This window comes from Hirundo rustica, chromosome 3 (genome assembly GCF_015227805.2).
Source record: "Hirundo rustica isolate bHirRus1 chromosome 3, bHirRus1.pri.v3, whole genome shotgun sequence".
NCBI lineage: Eukaryota > Metazoa > Chordata > Aves > Passeriformes > Hirundinidae > Hirundo > Hirundo rustica.
In genome coordinates, this window is record NC_053452.1 from 45,303,797 (window position 1) to 45,317,948 (window position 14,152).

General features: G+C 41.0%; 1 protein-coding gene across 1 annotated transcript in view; it reads right to left on the minus strand.

The window, feature by feature from the left end:
* TARBP1 (TAR (HIV-1) RNA binding protein 1) overlaps positions 1 to 13,680 on the minus strand; it is a 31,929-nt gene extending 18,249 nt beyond the window's left edge. Inside the window, exons 1-12 of the mRNA XM_058419768.1 lie at positions 12,843 to 13,680; positions 12,654 to 12,751; positions 11,780 to 11,849; positions 10,798 to 10,946; positions 10,078 to 10,130; positions 9,048 to 9,145; positions 7,831 to 7,966; positions 6,682 to 6,778; positions 5,763 to 5,852; positions 4,910 to 5,048; positions 3,141 to 3,237; positions 2,664 to 2,839 (exon numbers count right to left, since the gene is read on the minus strand). Coding sequence (XP_058275751.1) covers positions 2,664 to 2,839; positions 3,141 to 3,237; positions 4,910 to 5,048; positions 5,763 to 5,852; positions 6,682 to 6,778; positions 7,831 to 7,966; positions 9,048 to 9,145; positions 10,078 to 10,130; positions 10,798 to 10,946; positions 11,780 to 11,849; positions 12,654 to 12,751; positions 12,843 to 13,680 — 2,041 coding nt within the window. The remainder of the gene's footprint in view (positions 1 to 2,663; positions 2,840 to 3,140; positions 3,238 to 4,909; positions 5,049 to 5,762; positions 5,853 to 6,681; positions 6,779 to 7,830; positions 7,967 to 9,047; positions 9,146 to 10,077; positions 10,131 to 10,797; positions 10,947 to 11,779; positions 11,850 to 12,653; positions 12,752 to 12,842) is intronic.
* Between the last annotated feature and the right edge of the window lie 472 nt (positions 13,681 to 14,152).

The window sequence follows — 14,152 nt, forward strand, 5'->3', positions numbered from 1 at the left end:
TATATCCAGCCATTAACTTTATGTGAAAAAAATACATTTTCCCATTCCTAGTATTTATAGACTTGAAAACTGCTTTTAGGGACTTGCTGATTGTTGATCTGGTTTTTTTGAAGTTTAGAAATAATTCACCTTTGGAAATAGCATAATCTTACAAGATTTGAGCCCAGTAGCTTCCAGGCTTAACACTGCAAATCAAAATAAAAGATTATGACAAAATGTGGTATCGTACAAGAAAAGGCTACCAAGTATACCACATGTACATTGCATTTCACAAATAAAGACACAAGTTCATACACAAGTGAAGCAGGTCACTCTGGTAAAACATAATTAACCACAAACTCACTTTGGTGTGTTTCAAGGGTAAGGGCTCGCTGAAAGCCACAGAAATAATATCTCAGTATGAAAATGGAGTAAAATACTCTGCATGGCCACCTTGTTTTAAAAATACCAGTCATTAGTTTCAGTATTCAGGAGAACTACCCAGAGGCTACAGCTGCTTTTTTTTTTCTGGAGCTGACCCTGAGTAACACTTCCTGTAGCAAAACTCTTATGAAATGGAAGGCCTTCAAAAAACAAAAATATAAAGGGGAATCTATTTCCAGATACATATTGTACTTACTTTCATTATTCCCTACTAAAATGGCTCATTGGACTACATTTCTAATGCTTAAATTGTTTAGAACCAACAATTTTATTATATCAGATTATCGTCATTTTTCATCATAAGTCTCAAATCACTAAAACATCTGCAATTTATGTACATAAAACCTTCAGATAAGCATGTCACACGTAAAACTCAATTCATTACCAGTGCCTCTGTAACACTAGCAAAAGGCAATAATTACCAAAATCTTACTGTTTAAAATAATGAAATCTAACAACAGTTTAGACAGCAAGAACTGTATAATGCTGATCATTTCAGCATGCATTTCAGGCACGTCTATCCCCATTAAAATACTCTTAAATAAAACACTTCCCACTCATTATTTTTGTTTTACAAAGTTAAATTCCTTTATTACTCCCTAGCATTTGATTGTTTTCCATTTGATAAACAGGAGGTTTCACCTCCCATTTAATCAACACAGAAACACAACTTCGGTGTTACACAGCACTAACCTTCCCACCCCTCACCTCAGTCAATTCACAGCTGCAGAAATAAAAGATTTATCACTTGGTTCTCCTGTGCAGAAGGAAGGAGCACAAAAACACTGCGGAAAATAATTTTAAGGAAAGTAATCCTTGTTTAACGTAAAGCTACAATGCAACTCAGAAAGCCTCTCCAAAGACTGATGATGGGCTGAACTGGAGCGCCTCTAGGGCCCTTCAAAAGGATGGGGACCCCATTCAGCCTTGCCATACCTTTGGAACTCTCTTAACAGAGCTCAACATGGCATGTCAAGTGTCAAAATTCCCAAAGGAGGAGCGATCCATTGCAGGTACATTAGCAAGCACATAAAGAAATAAGGCACACAAGGAAATTATTTATTATTGATACAAAAAAAAACCTAATATGTGCTTGCATGTGTTTTGTAGGGTTCTGTTTCAGGCTTGTTCTACCCTTGTGCTGTAGGCTGAATGCACAGTGGTAGCTTAGTGGACATTTCTTCCAGTTTAGCTCATTTCAAGGAACCCAGTTCAACAGTCAGAGATCATGTCCCAATGGGAACTTTAACAGGCTGCGTAATTAGTGCTCAGCATTCCACAGAAACAACTGAAATTTAAGGAGGCAGGGAGGTTGGATTTATACTGCACTTGTTAAAATGAGAGCGGGCATTTATTTTGGGGCTGCATTTAGACATGCATATGAAACCTGGATATATAACCTGAAACTATTTTTGTTACAGACATGAGCCTAGATATGGAGCCTGCCCATTCCAAAACTGCTCTTCTATTCCATGCTATAAACACCCTGAAAATAAACTCCAAAGTAATCTGGGGGAGCAGAAACCAAACACCAAGATCCTTCCTATTCCCATTCAGCATCCCAATTCAATGAAAGTAATATGGCAATTTTCTATTTGCTCTCAGGAAAAACATTTAGGTCTACTCTGGTTACAAACTCTCAAAAGTAGTAAGGACTCCATAGTTTTTGTTCAAACTCTCCTGAAAGGTCTACAAGTTCTAGTGCTCCATCTGTGGGGTGCCAACACTCCCAGACAGACAGATCACCAGGCTTGTATTTCAGTGAGCACCTCCTAGCCTACCAATCAACTCAGAAAACAGGATGTCCAGCAGGATCACTTTGTGCACTCAGGGAACACTCTGGCTGAACCTGTGCCAACTAAGCAGGGCTGGGTTTCTGCAGTATTCTTCTTTCTGAAGTGTCTAAATGATTTGTGGAATCCATTCATTTGCAAAGACCAGGCCTATAAATATTTGCAACGGTCACACTTCAAATTTTAACTGATAATCGAATCCTAATGGATAAGGATTGCTTTCTCAGAAGGCTTCCACGTTCCCCTCGATTCCCAGTCCTTAGGACACCTGTAAGATTGGACCCACAGCTCAAGTTTTGTAACAGACACGCAGGATTGCCAACTTTGCCACTTACCACCTCTAGGCTACTGTTAGTTTGCCACTAGAGCCATGAAACAGTTACGAAGCTCAGCTGGAGTTCAGACTATAATGAACAGAAGACACAGTAGACTGAAGATGTCACTAACCATCTTGTGGTTTGGAACATTTTAACGAACGGGTCTGCAATAACTTCAAGAGAAGCTGAAGGCTTTTATCTGTTTTCAGTGTTGGTATGTAAGCATTACTGCCAAGTCTCATCAAGACATCCAGAAGAGGGTTCAAGAAAGCCTCTAGTTCAATCCACTCTATGTTGCTTTTTCCACTACACAAAAACAAAAATTAAAAAGAAAGTCTTCTTCTGAGTATCTGCCTTAAGTGCTGAAGTTACTTATGGAAATAAACAGGACAGGTTTCCGAGACACTTAAGTATCTTTAGAACGTTACCCAGTATTGCCTGCAGCAACAGCTGGACAAAGCCTAAGGAACGATCAGGCTGACCGAAAGTCTACAGAGAAAAGAGGACAGCTTCCCAACTTCGTCAGGCTTCCCAGCTTCAACTGGATCCTTCAGGAGTGAGGGGATTGAAAAAGACAGAAATGTAAAACAAGGTATTTCATACTTACCTGCATTTATTCTTCATCTGCTCCACGTCAGCAGCCAACAGAATCATTGTTGAGACAAGCTTAGCTTCAAACCAGTCAGGCATAAAGCAATTTGCTCCTGATTAAAGATATTTTAAGGTTTCCACAGTAACTAAAAAATATCTTGCAATACTTTCTAAAGCTTCTGGGTTTGCAACTTATTTTAATAAATTAATAGTACAGAAACAATTAACGCTAATATTACTACTAAATTTTCAGCATTCTTTATCTAGATATAAATTAAACTCTATTGGCCTTTATGCTTATATAAATTTTAGGCAATATGTTATGCAGTACTATGTATTATGTAGCAGTTCACAACAGACTTTTCCACTGCTTTAAACAATACATTAGCATATTCAAATTGATTTAATGAAGAACATAATTCCACTACGCTTCATCTGAAACATCAGCCGTGATTTTGACCACAGAACTAACTACATAAAGAACTAAAACTATTCGGTAAAGTGGAAGTTATAAAAAAATTAAGTGAAGTTTCTCTTTTTATCGATCTTTTGTGCAGAACTACATCATCACTTATAAAATGTCTCTTAAATAGCAGTACGTAAGTCGGTTTTGGCTTTGTTTTTTTTAAACTGGTATGTTTCTGGCTCTGGGAATTTAGAAAACAAAACACTTTGGAGGTCCAATTCAAGCAGCTGGACTTGGTTCCTTTTTTTGGTTTTTTTCCCCTCTAAAGAGCTGCTTATTAGTTAAGTTTCATCTAAAACCAGAATTACAAACATCATTTTTTTTACAAGTGAAATGCAAATGTCTGCCATGCAATTGTAGATAATATAGACCAAGGACTAAACAACCATGTCAGGAAGGAGAGATGATCTGCCAAATTTTTTAGCAAATTTACCCTGGAGCATCAACAACTACTTGTCTAACAGTAAGACAATCAAGTGAAGTTTCCCGGTCTGCAGGAAGTTTCTGAAGCTATTTATGATCAGCAAATTCTGACCTCGCTTTTTTATTTCCTATACGTATAATACTTAAAAAGTGTTCAGTTTTGACTTTTGACAATATAAAATTATATGAAATTCACTATGACTGCGAATACCACGCCAAAAGTTGAATTATTTTAAAAGATCAATTTGCCATTCCTCTCGATGTGCCTGGAAGAATGCACTAACCTGACATAATAATAATTCAAAATGTGGCAGTGAACAAGGAAGGCCCTTTGTAATCTACCTGCACATTTCTACAGGCTACAAAGTCCCTTCCTTGGTTCCACCATGTGGCAGCTCACCTCCTGCAAGCTGTCCAAGATCAGCAGGCTGTAACAACTCAGGAAGGCGTGCAATGAGCTGACAAGCTGCCTCACTCTGTGGCCTCTCCCCCTACAAAAATACTGGGTCATTTTACAAAGCTCTGCTGAGAAAGAACCTGTGTGGGTTCATATTCCTTTGTGCTTTCCTCTGCCCCCTGCATTCCTGCATTTTCAGACACCACCAAAAGAGTGACAAAATAAACCTAATGGACAAGCATCAGGGCAGCATTAAAACCGACTGTTAATGCTTAATGTTCAGTTAATACTGCAGGACTTTAATTTATGGAGGAAAGCTGGAATCGAAAAATAAGATCCAAACTTAAGAATTGTGAATACACTAGTTGGGTAGAATTTGAACAGATGCAGTATAAAAATAACCAAACCATTTTTCTTAAATCCAAGGGATTGTTGTAATTTTTTTTTTTTTTTAATTCTCTTAAAAACAGTGTTTTTTATTAATACACATTTAACTTACTTTCAGATACAGGTGTCTTAAGGTACTCTGCCATAAGACTGCGCACGTACTGACATAGCGACGATGTCCCCTGACGTTCAAAATCCGAGGTCACAGACTTCCTGAAGCACCTGTCATTCACTTGCAGCCAGCTGCAGAGCTGAATTGAGAACAGCATGTTACTCCTTGACCACGCCTGGCAGCTGTGCACCGACATCACTGATTTAACAGCAGCACACCAGAGCACTGCTCAACACAAACTCCCACATCAGCAAACCCACACTCTCCAAGGGGTGTTCACCAGAGCTCCCTCGAGCCTCAGCAGACTACTCCCTTCTAACTACAAATAAAAAGAATGCTCTTCACAGGGCACCTCGGAGCACCCCCAAAAAATCAGTGGTACCAATATAAGAAAAACAACTCCTAAAATTAAGCAATACTGGTAAAAAATTCTCTTATCTCAAAAGGGTTTCTTCCAATCAAGTGTTACCTAGTGAGACCAGCTTTTTTTTTTTTTTTAACTTGTATGCCAAAAATGAACGGAGCAAGATGAAATGTACAGTATACATGAGAAGAAAACACTATGCACAAAACCACTTTAGCATTATATGGCTGTACAAGTAACCAAAAGTTGGCTACACAATGAGCTGGCTCTAGTATATACTATATAAAAGCTTATTTCATCTTTGAACTTTTATTCACAGCATTTCACATCTTGCAAAGACATAAAATGCGTATCCTGTGAAAGTCTACCATTTACAATCTCACTCTACATGGCATGCACATTTTTTCCCTTTGAGATTATCCTGCCAGTGATATTATTACTTCCACCAGTGATGGGTTTGATGAACATAAAACTGACTTCAGTTCTCACCTCTGTCCATAACAAAGTATCTCTCCTTAGGGACTCCTCTGGTCTAAGGGACAGAAGAAAGCTTGAAACTTCTGGGAAGGACACTTTCTCCTGAAGGAATTAATCAAGATACAAGAGCTGTCAACATAATATACAACAAACAATACCTACGTGACAACTCAAGAAGTTTGCCTATATCTGGCAAGTTTCAGTATAAGAAATTTACTTTTTCCTTTTCGTGATTCAGACTCATTTCTGCCTCTTTGGGACCAAACTTAATTTTCCCAAGTATTAGTCTATCTGAAAATAAATGAATGACCGTAAGAATGGTGCTATTCACTTTTAAATTAATGTAGGTAAATGATTAAGAGTCACTCATAAGTACTATTTCTACATTTCTAAAAACAAATCCTAAAGAAATTCATATGAGTTTATAGCTATAACACACAAAATAGAAGACTTATTTAGAAAGCTAGCTATAAAACAAACAAAACCTGAATACTTTGATTACTAAATAACTGTAGTCCTGCAATTTCAACACTAATGCTAGTTTTAGCATTCTGGTATCATGAATACTTTTATTATTAGGAACTACAGGAAAGTCTATGTAGTTTCTATCTGTTAAAACCTGAGTTTACACAGTAGATATGGAATAATATACTATTAACTACCACAAGAAAATCCTACAATAAAACATCAACTAATAAAAAATAATTAAAAAATATTTCTTATGGAAAACCAAAGGTGACAGAAGCATACCATACTTACATAACACAATTTAAATAGTCACTAAAAAAATTGCAAATCCAGCAAAATCAGTATAAGCACAGTAGTTAGCAATTTTTTGAATACTGCTGACCCTGTAAAAAATGTCACTGTATTTCTATCACATCAGGAGAAAAACAAAATAATAAAACAGAACACAAAACCCCAAACTGACCACATCTGTCAAATGCATAGCTGTTTGAAGAAGATAGCACTGAGCAGCACCACGCAACAAAATCTGATGTGTAATCATAGTACACTGGAGGACATCTCTGCAAAGAGGAAAAACACACATTGTATAAATCACACACTTAAAAATGTAAACATTTTCATATATTTCCTAATTATTAACCATTTTAAATACATCTGACTGCATATAACAGACATATTCTGTTAGGTATGGCACAAATACTGCCTCATCACACCACGAACAATCCAGAACCAAAACTACTGTGTACACGTACTTTCAAAAACTGGTAATAAAACCTGGATGAGCATAAACCTGACAAAACAAAAAAGGGGGAGAAGAAAGAACAAAACAAAAACTAAAGGAACAATCCCCATGATCACATCAGTTCAGATTGTTAATTTAATATTAGCATTTCTATCTGTAACAAGTATACAAATATTTGCCAACAAAATCTCACTCAAGCATAGAACTAAAAGAAACTTTCAGTGATCTTTTATCAGCAAAAGCTTGTCTAACATATTTTTTTCTTTTTGTAAAGGGCTTCTATCCAATATTCCTTCAACCATCAGTAAGATTTTATTTAACTGCTCAATTTTGATTAAACTGGAACGACAACTGATTTTTAGTGGTTCTAGGAAGTGAAAGCAGATACTTAGGAAATATCAGTGTGATTAAGATCCATAGTGAGGCCAAGAACTTCTATCTAGACTTTTATTTAGAAATCTTTCTGTTTCCAGCATTGTGGGCTGTCCCCTGATATAGCTTCAACTGCTATTAAACCAGGTTGCAGTGTAAGTAGAAGAAAAGGAAAAAATCTGATATGTATCAACCAGGAAGTATGGAAGACCAGGGAAAAATTTTTCTAAAAAAGCAGAAACTATGAAGATCTAAAATGCAAAAACTAAAGTGGTTTTCTGTTTTTTTTTTTTTTTACTTTATACACAGATATAAATACATTGGTTCTTGAATTGCTTTCCTCTGCAAATCAAACATAAAGAAGACAAAACCTGATATTCCCATTCTGATATTCACCATCCCTTCAGAAGTAACAAATGCATCAAATTCTGGCTCTCAGACTGTCAGCACACTTCTCTGGAAGAAGGCTGTAAGAACACAATGCAGTATGTATTTTACCTTAAAGCATGAAGTCCTTCAGCACCAAGTACTTTACATGCAGGGATAGATGCCAAGGCCATAGAAAGAAACAAAATAGGAACAGCACACCAATGCCTACTTGTCATCTTCTGAATAAATTTTAACAGGAAGCTACCTTAAAATGAAAGTAAACAAAACAATCTTGAGTGATTTTGTGTTCTCCAATGCTTTTAAATAACATGAACTCCAGCAGAAGAGTTCTATTATAGTTTCTGACAATTAAATGAAAGACAACAGAATAATTTCATAATTATTTCAAAGCAAAAAAATTGCATTCCAAAGAAGTATGTCAGTAAGGTGATAAGATTCAGAGACAAACAGAAATAAACCTAATTTTGACTTTGGTCATCTGCGCTAAACACCATGTTCAGGAATGGAATCTTAACTCGATTGTTTTCAGTACTAAACAATGTCTTTTTAAAGTTGCTATTGAGTTTGTGATATGGCTGACCATAGTGATTCAAGCAGTTAAATGGATGCTGGAATGGGCAGAGCAATTCTCAACGAGCCACCACATCTACAGTTTGTGGAAGCAGGCTATCCATCCCAGGATTCCTAATCACACACCCCCTGTTTAGTGATAAAATATATCCCTTGGGACAGGGCAGAGAAATAGGGCACCTATGTCATTACAAGTATGTAAGGTGTTTCCTACCAGAATATACCTGTACATACAGGGTGCTGGTGAGAGCTGATTCAACCCCTATTTGATCCAATTAGACCAGGTCAGACTTCTGGTCACCTTCATTTTAGTCCACACTAGCATCAAAATTTGGAAAAGTCTCAGAAATCCTCCTCCACCCAACCTCACAATAAAAGAACCCTCATCCTGTTCCAGCCCTTGGACTGGGCTCTTCTGGATGTGTCACTACACGAGTCATGACTAAGAAAGTCTGGAGATAAAGAAAAAAGAATCTCCACATGCTGTTCACCTCAGATTTTAGGAGTTTGTTTGGGCTTTTTATTTTTCCATTAATAAAAAGCAAATCTGCTGCATTTTGCCCGTAGAACAATTCTGTAGCTGAGTACTGCAGGATACCTTGAAGTTCCTGAAGACATTTTCTCAGGAAACTCCACTGTCAGGACAACTACTCCTTTTTTCTCTCAAGTAAACACATGACATACCAAAAAATGGCTCCATAGTTTTTATTTTGTTTCCTTGTTTAAAAAAAAGATAAAGGTGAAACTGAACATACCTTTTTCTTCTTCTGGAAGAAGAGTGAGGTAAGTAGCCAAAAACTTCTGTAACCTCATTCCCAAAGGAGGACAGGCTCCTATTGACTGACCTGGTATCCTGTTGGGTTTTAAAACATTAGATACACAACTGGCATGTTAACAGCTTTAGGATTAGATGTTACAGATTTAATCTAAAATCAACAGATTCGGAATGTTTAGACTTGCCCCTGAACAAAAACCAAGTGTCATCCAGCGACACTCCATGAGACCAACAGAGGCAACCTGAGCCTCATGAGAAGTCTTAGGATCCCGGCTATTAACGATTAGCATCAGTCAAGAGATCCTGTAGCTTTCTCTCAGCTTGATATTAACGGTAACAACTTTGTAAATGCTCAAAGATGCACCCTACTCTATGTATGCCAACGTGTTTCAGAATGCAGAAGCTAAAAGAGAAGATTAAGATTAAGGCTATGAAGTATTGATTCAACACAGCTCTGACATACTGAAACACTTGGCATTTGCTTCACCCTCTGAATTCCCATCCACATATGTCCATGGGAAGATACTGCAGACAGAGATGAGAAATGTGTAACTGCTGCAAGAGCCTGCAGAGGTCACATTTGTCCTGCCATATTTAGAAGAAACAACCTATTGTGACTATGCTTTATCCATAATCACCTAACCCAAACTATCACCACTGACAGGCAGTTTTAGCCACCCCCCCTCCCCAAAATGAACATATTAATCCACTGAACTCTTTGTTTCATGGACTTCCCCCACCAGACCAAGTTTGCGACCATCCATTCAATCAAGGGGCATTGAAAATTGCAACAACCAAGTCTTGTCACTGGATCCATACTTCATTTGTTCATAACCACCCACCTCTCCTGAAAATCTCCATCCCTATCAGTAAGTCCAGCAGCACCATTTTTATGAATGTGTTTTCCTTTAGCTAAGATTTTACCCACATACTTAAAGCAGTATTACTAGAACACATTTGCACTGTCCAGAAATCATATAAATATTTGATTAATTAAACCAGTGGTTTACCTGCTGTAGAGGGAACTTTCTGAGAGAGCATCCATTAGCGGTCCAATAACAAACTGAAAAAAGAAACAAGAACAATGGTGAAATGTACATTTCCAAGGCAATGTTACATAGAAGCTCAGTAGACTTATTTCACCAGACTTTAAAGGACAGAGCCAGAAATTGGAGAATACTCTTGTAGTAGTAAACAGAAGCAAAAAGAGGAAGAAACTAAAGAGAAGGGGGACCAGAAGAGTAAAGAAGAAAAGAGATTTTTCCACTAGATACATTTCCCAGAGTACTGAGAAAAATGCAGGCAAATAAGAAATCCTGTCAGGAAACAGATAGAGAAAATAGATTTAAACATGAGATAGAAGGATGACGAAGAGCGAACAAAGCTAAAAAACTTAGGGTGCGTACTAAGGTTGACTTTATTTCAAGTTACTCATCAAGAGGCTGACTTAATTTGTATAAATCAGGAATGTTAACCTCTGAGGGGAAGGGAAATGCTCCTGTGAAGTTTAAATAGCACAATGCACATCATTCCTTACTAAAGCGGAGGCTGGTTGGCCAGTCCCACTTAGAGAATATTTTGAAGTGTGGGGCTTTTATGGATACAGTAACACACTGATTACACTACAGAGACACAATTTGTCCAATTCCAACTACTGAAGCAATTAGTGTTAAGATCTGTTACAAATTAGAACATTTGTTTGTTGTGGCAAGTAACAGCAACACCCTTACCTCTGAGAAACCCAGCGAATTTGGAAGATGTTTTGTTTCATAAAGCTCCAGAAAATGAAGAATTCCTTCCTTTGTCAATGTTTTATTCTCACTTTCAAACATTCGTCTATAAATGCACACGTGCCATGATGGGTGAAACAGCCAACAGCCTGTTTACAAAAAAGAAATTCTTCTAAACTGACAGAGAAATGACAGTGACACACACTAACACATAACATACTGATATTCTGGCCAATGTTTTGGTCTGTTCACGGGACAATTCAAAAAAAGTGACTATAGCTATTAGTTTTATAAAAACTCCCTGCTAAATCTAATTTTAAAATTATCAGTTTTCTAAAGTTAGTCTCTACTTCATTAGTTACAAGTTAAAATGCCTAAAAAGTGCCACGTCCTTCTTCCTGCAACTCTATTTATACCAAACGTTATTTATCTGCAAAAGTTTCACATTAACAACCTTTCTACTTTACAAATCTCCAGCATCTTGCACAAGCTAATTACATGTGCTTCTGTGCCCTAGACACACTGTTGCAGCACTAATTTTATTTATCCTCTCCTCACCTCTAACAAATTGAGTTGGGTTTTTTTTTCCCTTTTTTACAAAGTTGTGCAGGTGAATTGTCAACTACAACCCCAAAAATCTCTGGTTTTATTTTCAAATTATGTTAAGTCAAGCAAAATACAGTGAGAAATGTCCATTTATTTGGATTTGCTGACAGAAAAGTAGTATTCCAAGACAATATAGTAAGCAAGAAATATATGCTACGATTTCTTCTCAGAGCAGAATGGCCACCGCCTATGCACGTCTGCCAAACAACTTATGCATAGAGCAAACCTACAAAAACTGGAATAGCCACCCAGAAAACACCTACTTTGAGAAACAAAACATTACAAAAAGCTGCAACTAAAACAGAAGAAGAAAACAAAGAAGTGAAACTTAACTGACTAATATTTTAAAGATTAAGTAAAAAAAGTTCCACCTTACCTTTTTCCCCTGATATGGCAAGCTCATATAAATTGTTTAGTTTTGGTAATACTGGCTTTATGACATGGATCTGAAATGCAAATCAGGTATAAATAGTTTATATCTCAAACCCAGGAGCTGTCAGTTACTTAGACTAGAATTTACTATCAATAACATTAAGACAGCAATTGACAATGGAGTACATTTAAATAAACCTCCAAAGCCTGTGGTACACAACACTCGGTTGAAAAAAAACCTGATACTTCAATGCTACCATATTTTAAGAAAAATATTAGCTAATAACCATTCAATTCCTCAAAATTGAAACAGCACAAGTATCTAAAATGAAGCGTTGAAATTAATAGTATCTCACTTACAGGACAATGATGTACAAATAACATAGAATAACTACAGGGAGGTAGGCACACGCTAGGAATAGTTAACACCACAATACCACACAATTATGGAAGCCTCATGTCAACAGCAATCTTTCTGCTGGGTATGCTGGGCTCACAAAACCATTTTGATCCAAGGCCACGGGAACTTTACCATACAGACACAGTTCCCACTTATCAAAGAGAGGTTATTAAGTGCAATCACTGGATTTTTCACTAAGCTGGTCTTGCAATTACCTGCACTCCAGGTTCCTGTCATTGCATTACCCGCATGTATTCCAACGACGGAGAAGAGTTCTGAGTTTATTCCCAATAATGAATGATACAGGCTGTGGTTTTAAGTATTTAAGTGTTGAAATAAAAGTATTCCAATCAATGCTGACTTAGGTATCCTCAAGCACCAAAACTGGGAATACTATGCCTTACAAAAGCATTCACATGCGCCACAAGTGAGGCGGGACGTCTGTCTAGGATGGGGACAGATTGCACAGCGCCCCTACCTGGTTTCCTTCCAAAGTTTCCATTATCAAGATGTAAGTTTCCCAAAACCGTAGGAGCTGCTCGTTCTTCTCAGCGGACCACCAGAAGAGACTGGATTCTAAGGAGAGAACGCAAGGACGCGCGTTTCCGGCGGCCCCGCACGCCGGCCCGCGCCGCCCGTCCCTCCCTCCCGCCCGGCGCGCCCGTACCGTGTCCGCCGTCCGGGGGGCAGCGCAGCTCGGCGCGCTGGCCGCCGCTCAGGTCCAGCGCTCGCTTCAGCAGGTAGCGGGCCCGCTTGCGGCACAGCCCGTCCCGCTCCGTCAGCCCCTCCTGCACCAGCCGCCAGAACCGCGGGCACAGCCGCGCGTCCAGCCCCGGCGCCGCCGGGCCCCGCGGCAGCAGCGCGTCCGCCAAGGCGCTCAGCGCCAGCAGCGCCCGCCCGGCCCGCGGCGCCGCGCCCGCGCCCAGCAGCCCCTCCCAGACGCGCGGCAGCGCGGCGCCGTTCGCGCCCAGCGCCGGCAGCAGCCGCCCGGCCACCAGCGCCGCCGCCGCCTCGCCCTCGCCCTCCTCCCGCACCAGCGCCAGCGCCGCCGCCGCGCACCGCGACAGCAGCTCCGGCTCCTCCAGCCGCGGCGCCGCCGCCGCCAGCGCCTCCACCGCCGCCTCCTCCGCGCCCGCCCCGCCGCCCGCCGCCAGCTCGGCCAGCGCGTCGCGGGCGAGGCGCGCCGCCAGCGGCGCCCCGCAGAGCTGCACGCAGTGCCGCAGCGCGCCCCGCGCCGCCCGCGCCGCCCGCAGCCGCTCCGCGCCGCCCGCCGCGCCCTCCCCGGCCCGCAGCAGCGGCCGGCACCGCTCCAGCGCCACCTCCCAGGCCGCCCGCCGCAGCGCCTCCGCCTCGCCCGCCGCCGCCGGCCCGCCCGCCGCCAGGCGCTGCAGCAGCAGGCGCAGCGCCTCCGCCCGCTCGGCGGAGAGCGGCGCGCCGAGCGCCCGCAGCAGCGCGGCGCGGTCCCCGCAGCGGGACAGCAGCGCGTCCGCCAGCACCACCTCCATCGCGGGGGGAGGCGGGGGAGGAGCGGCGGCTGCGCAGGCGGGGGCGGGCGGGGCCCACGAGGGGCGGCGGGAGGCGAAAACGCGGCGTGATTGACTGGCGTGGCTCCGTCCGTGCGCGTTTAAAGTGTTCTTCGTCTTTGGGTCGTAACCCGCCTGCGTGAGTGTTTCCGGCCGTGGTGGCTGCTAAGCGCAACCTGGGCCGGCACGGGAGGGAGATAATCCTAGGTGCGAGCCTCTCGCTTGAGGGAGTGAAGTTCCGTCCCTGTGTGCCATAAAAGCTCTCTCTGCTCTTCGTGTGCATTACGACGCAAGAACGGGCAGCAGTAACGCACAAAATGCCAGTTTTCCCACCTGCCATATTTGTTCTAATCATTTATGCCAAAAGAAGTTGCTGAAACAGGTCGCTGTTGTCATCACAGCGTACCAGGGGTTTGCCTTGTGTCTGCCTCAGGTCAGAAGCATTCCTGGATGC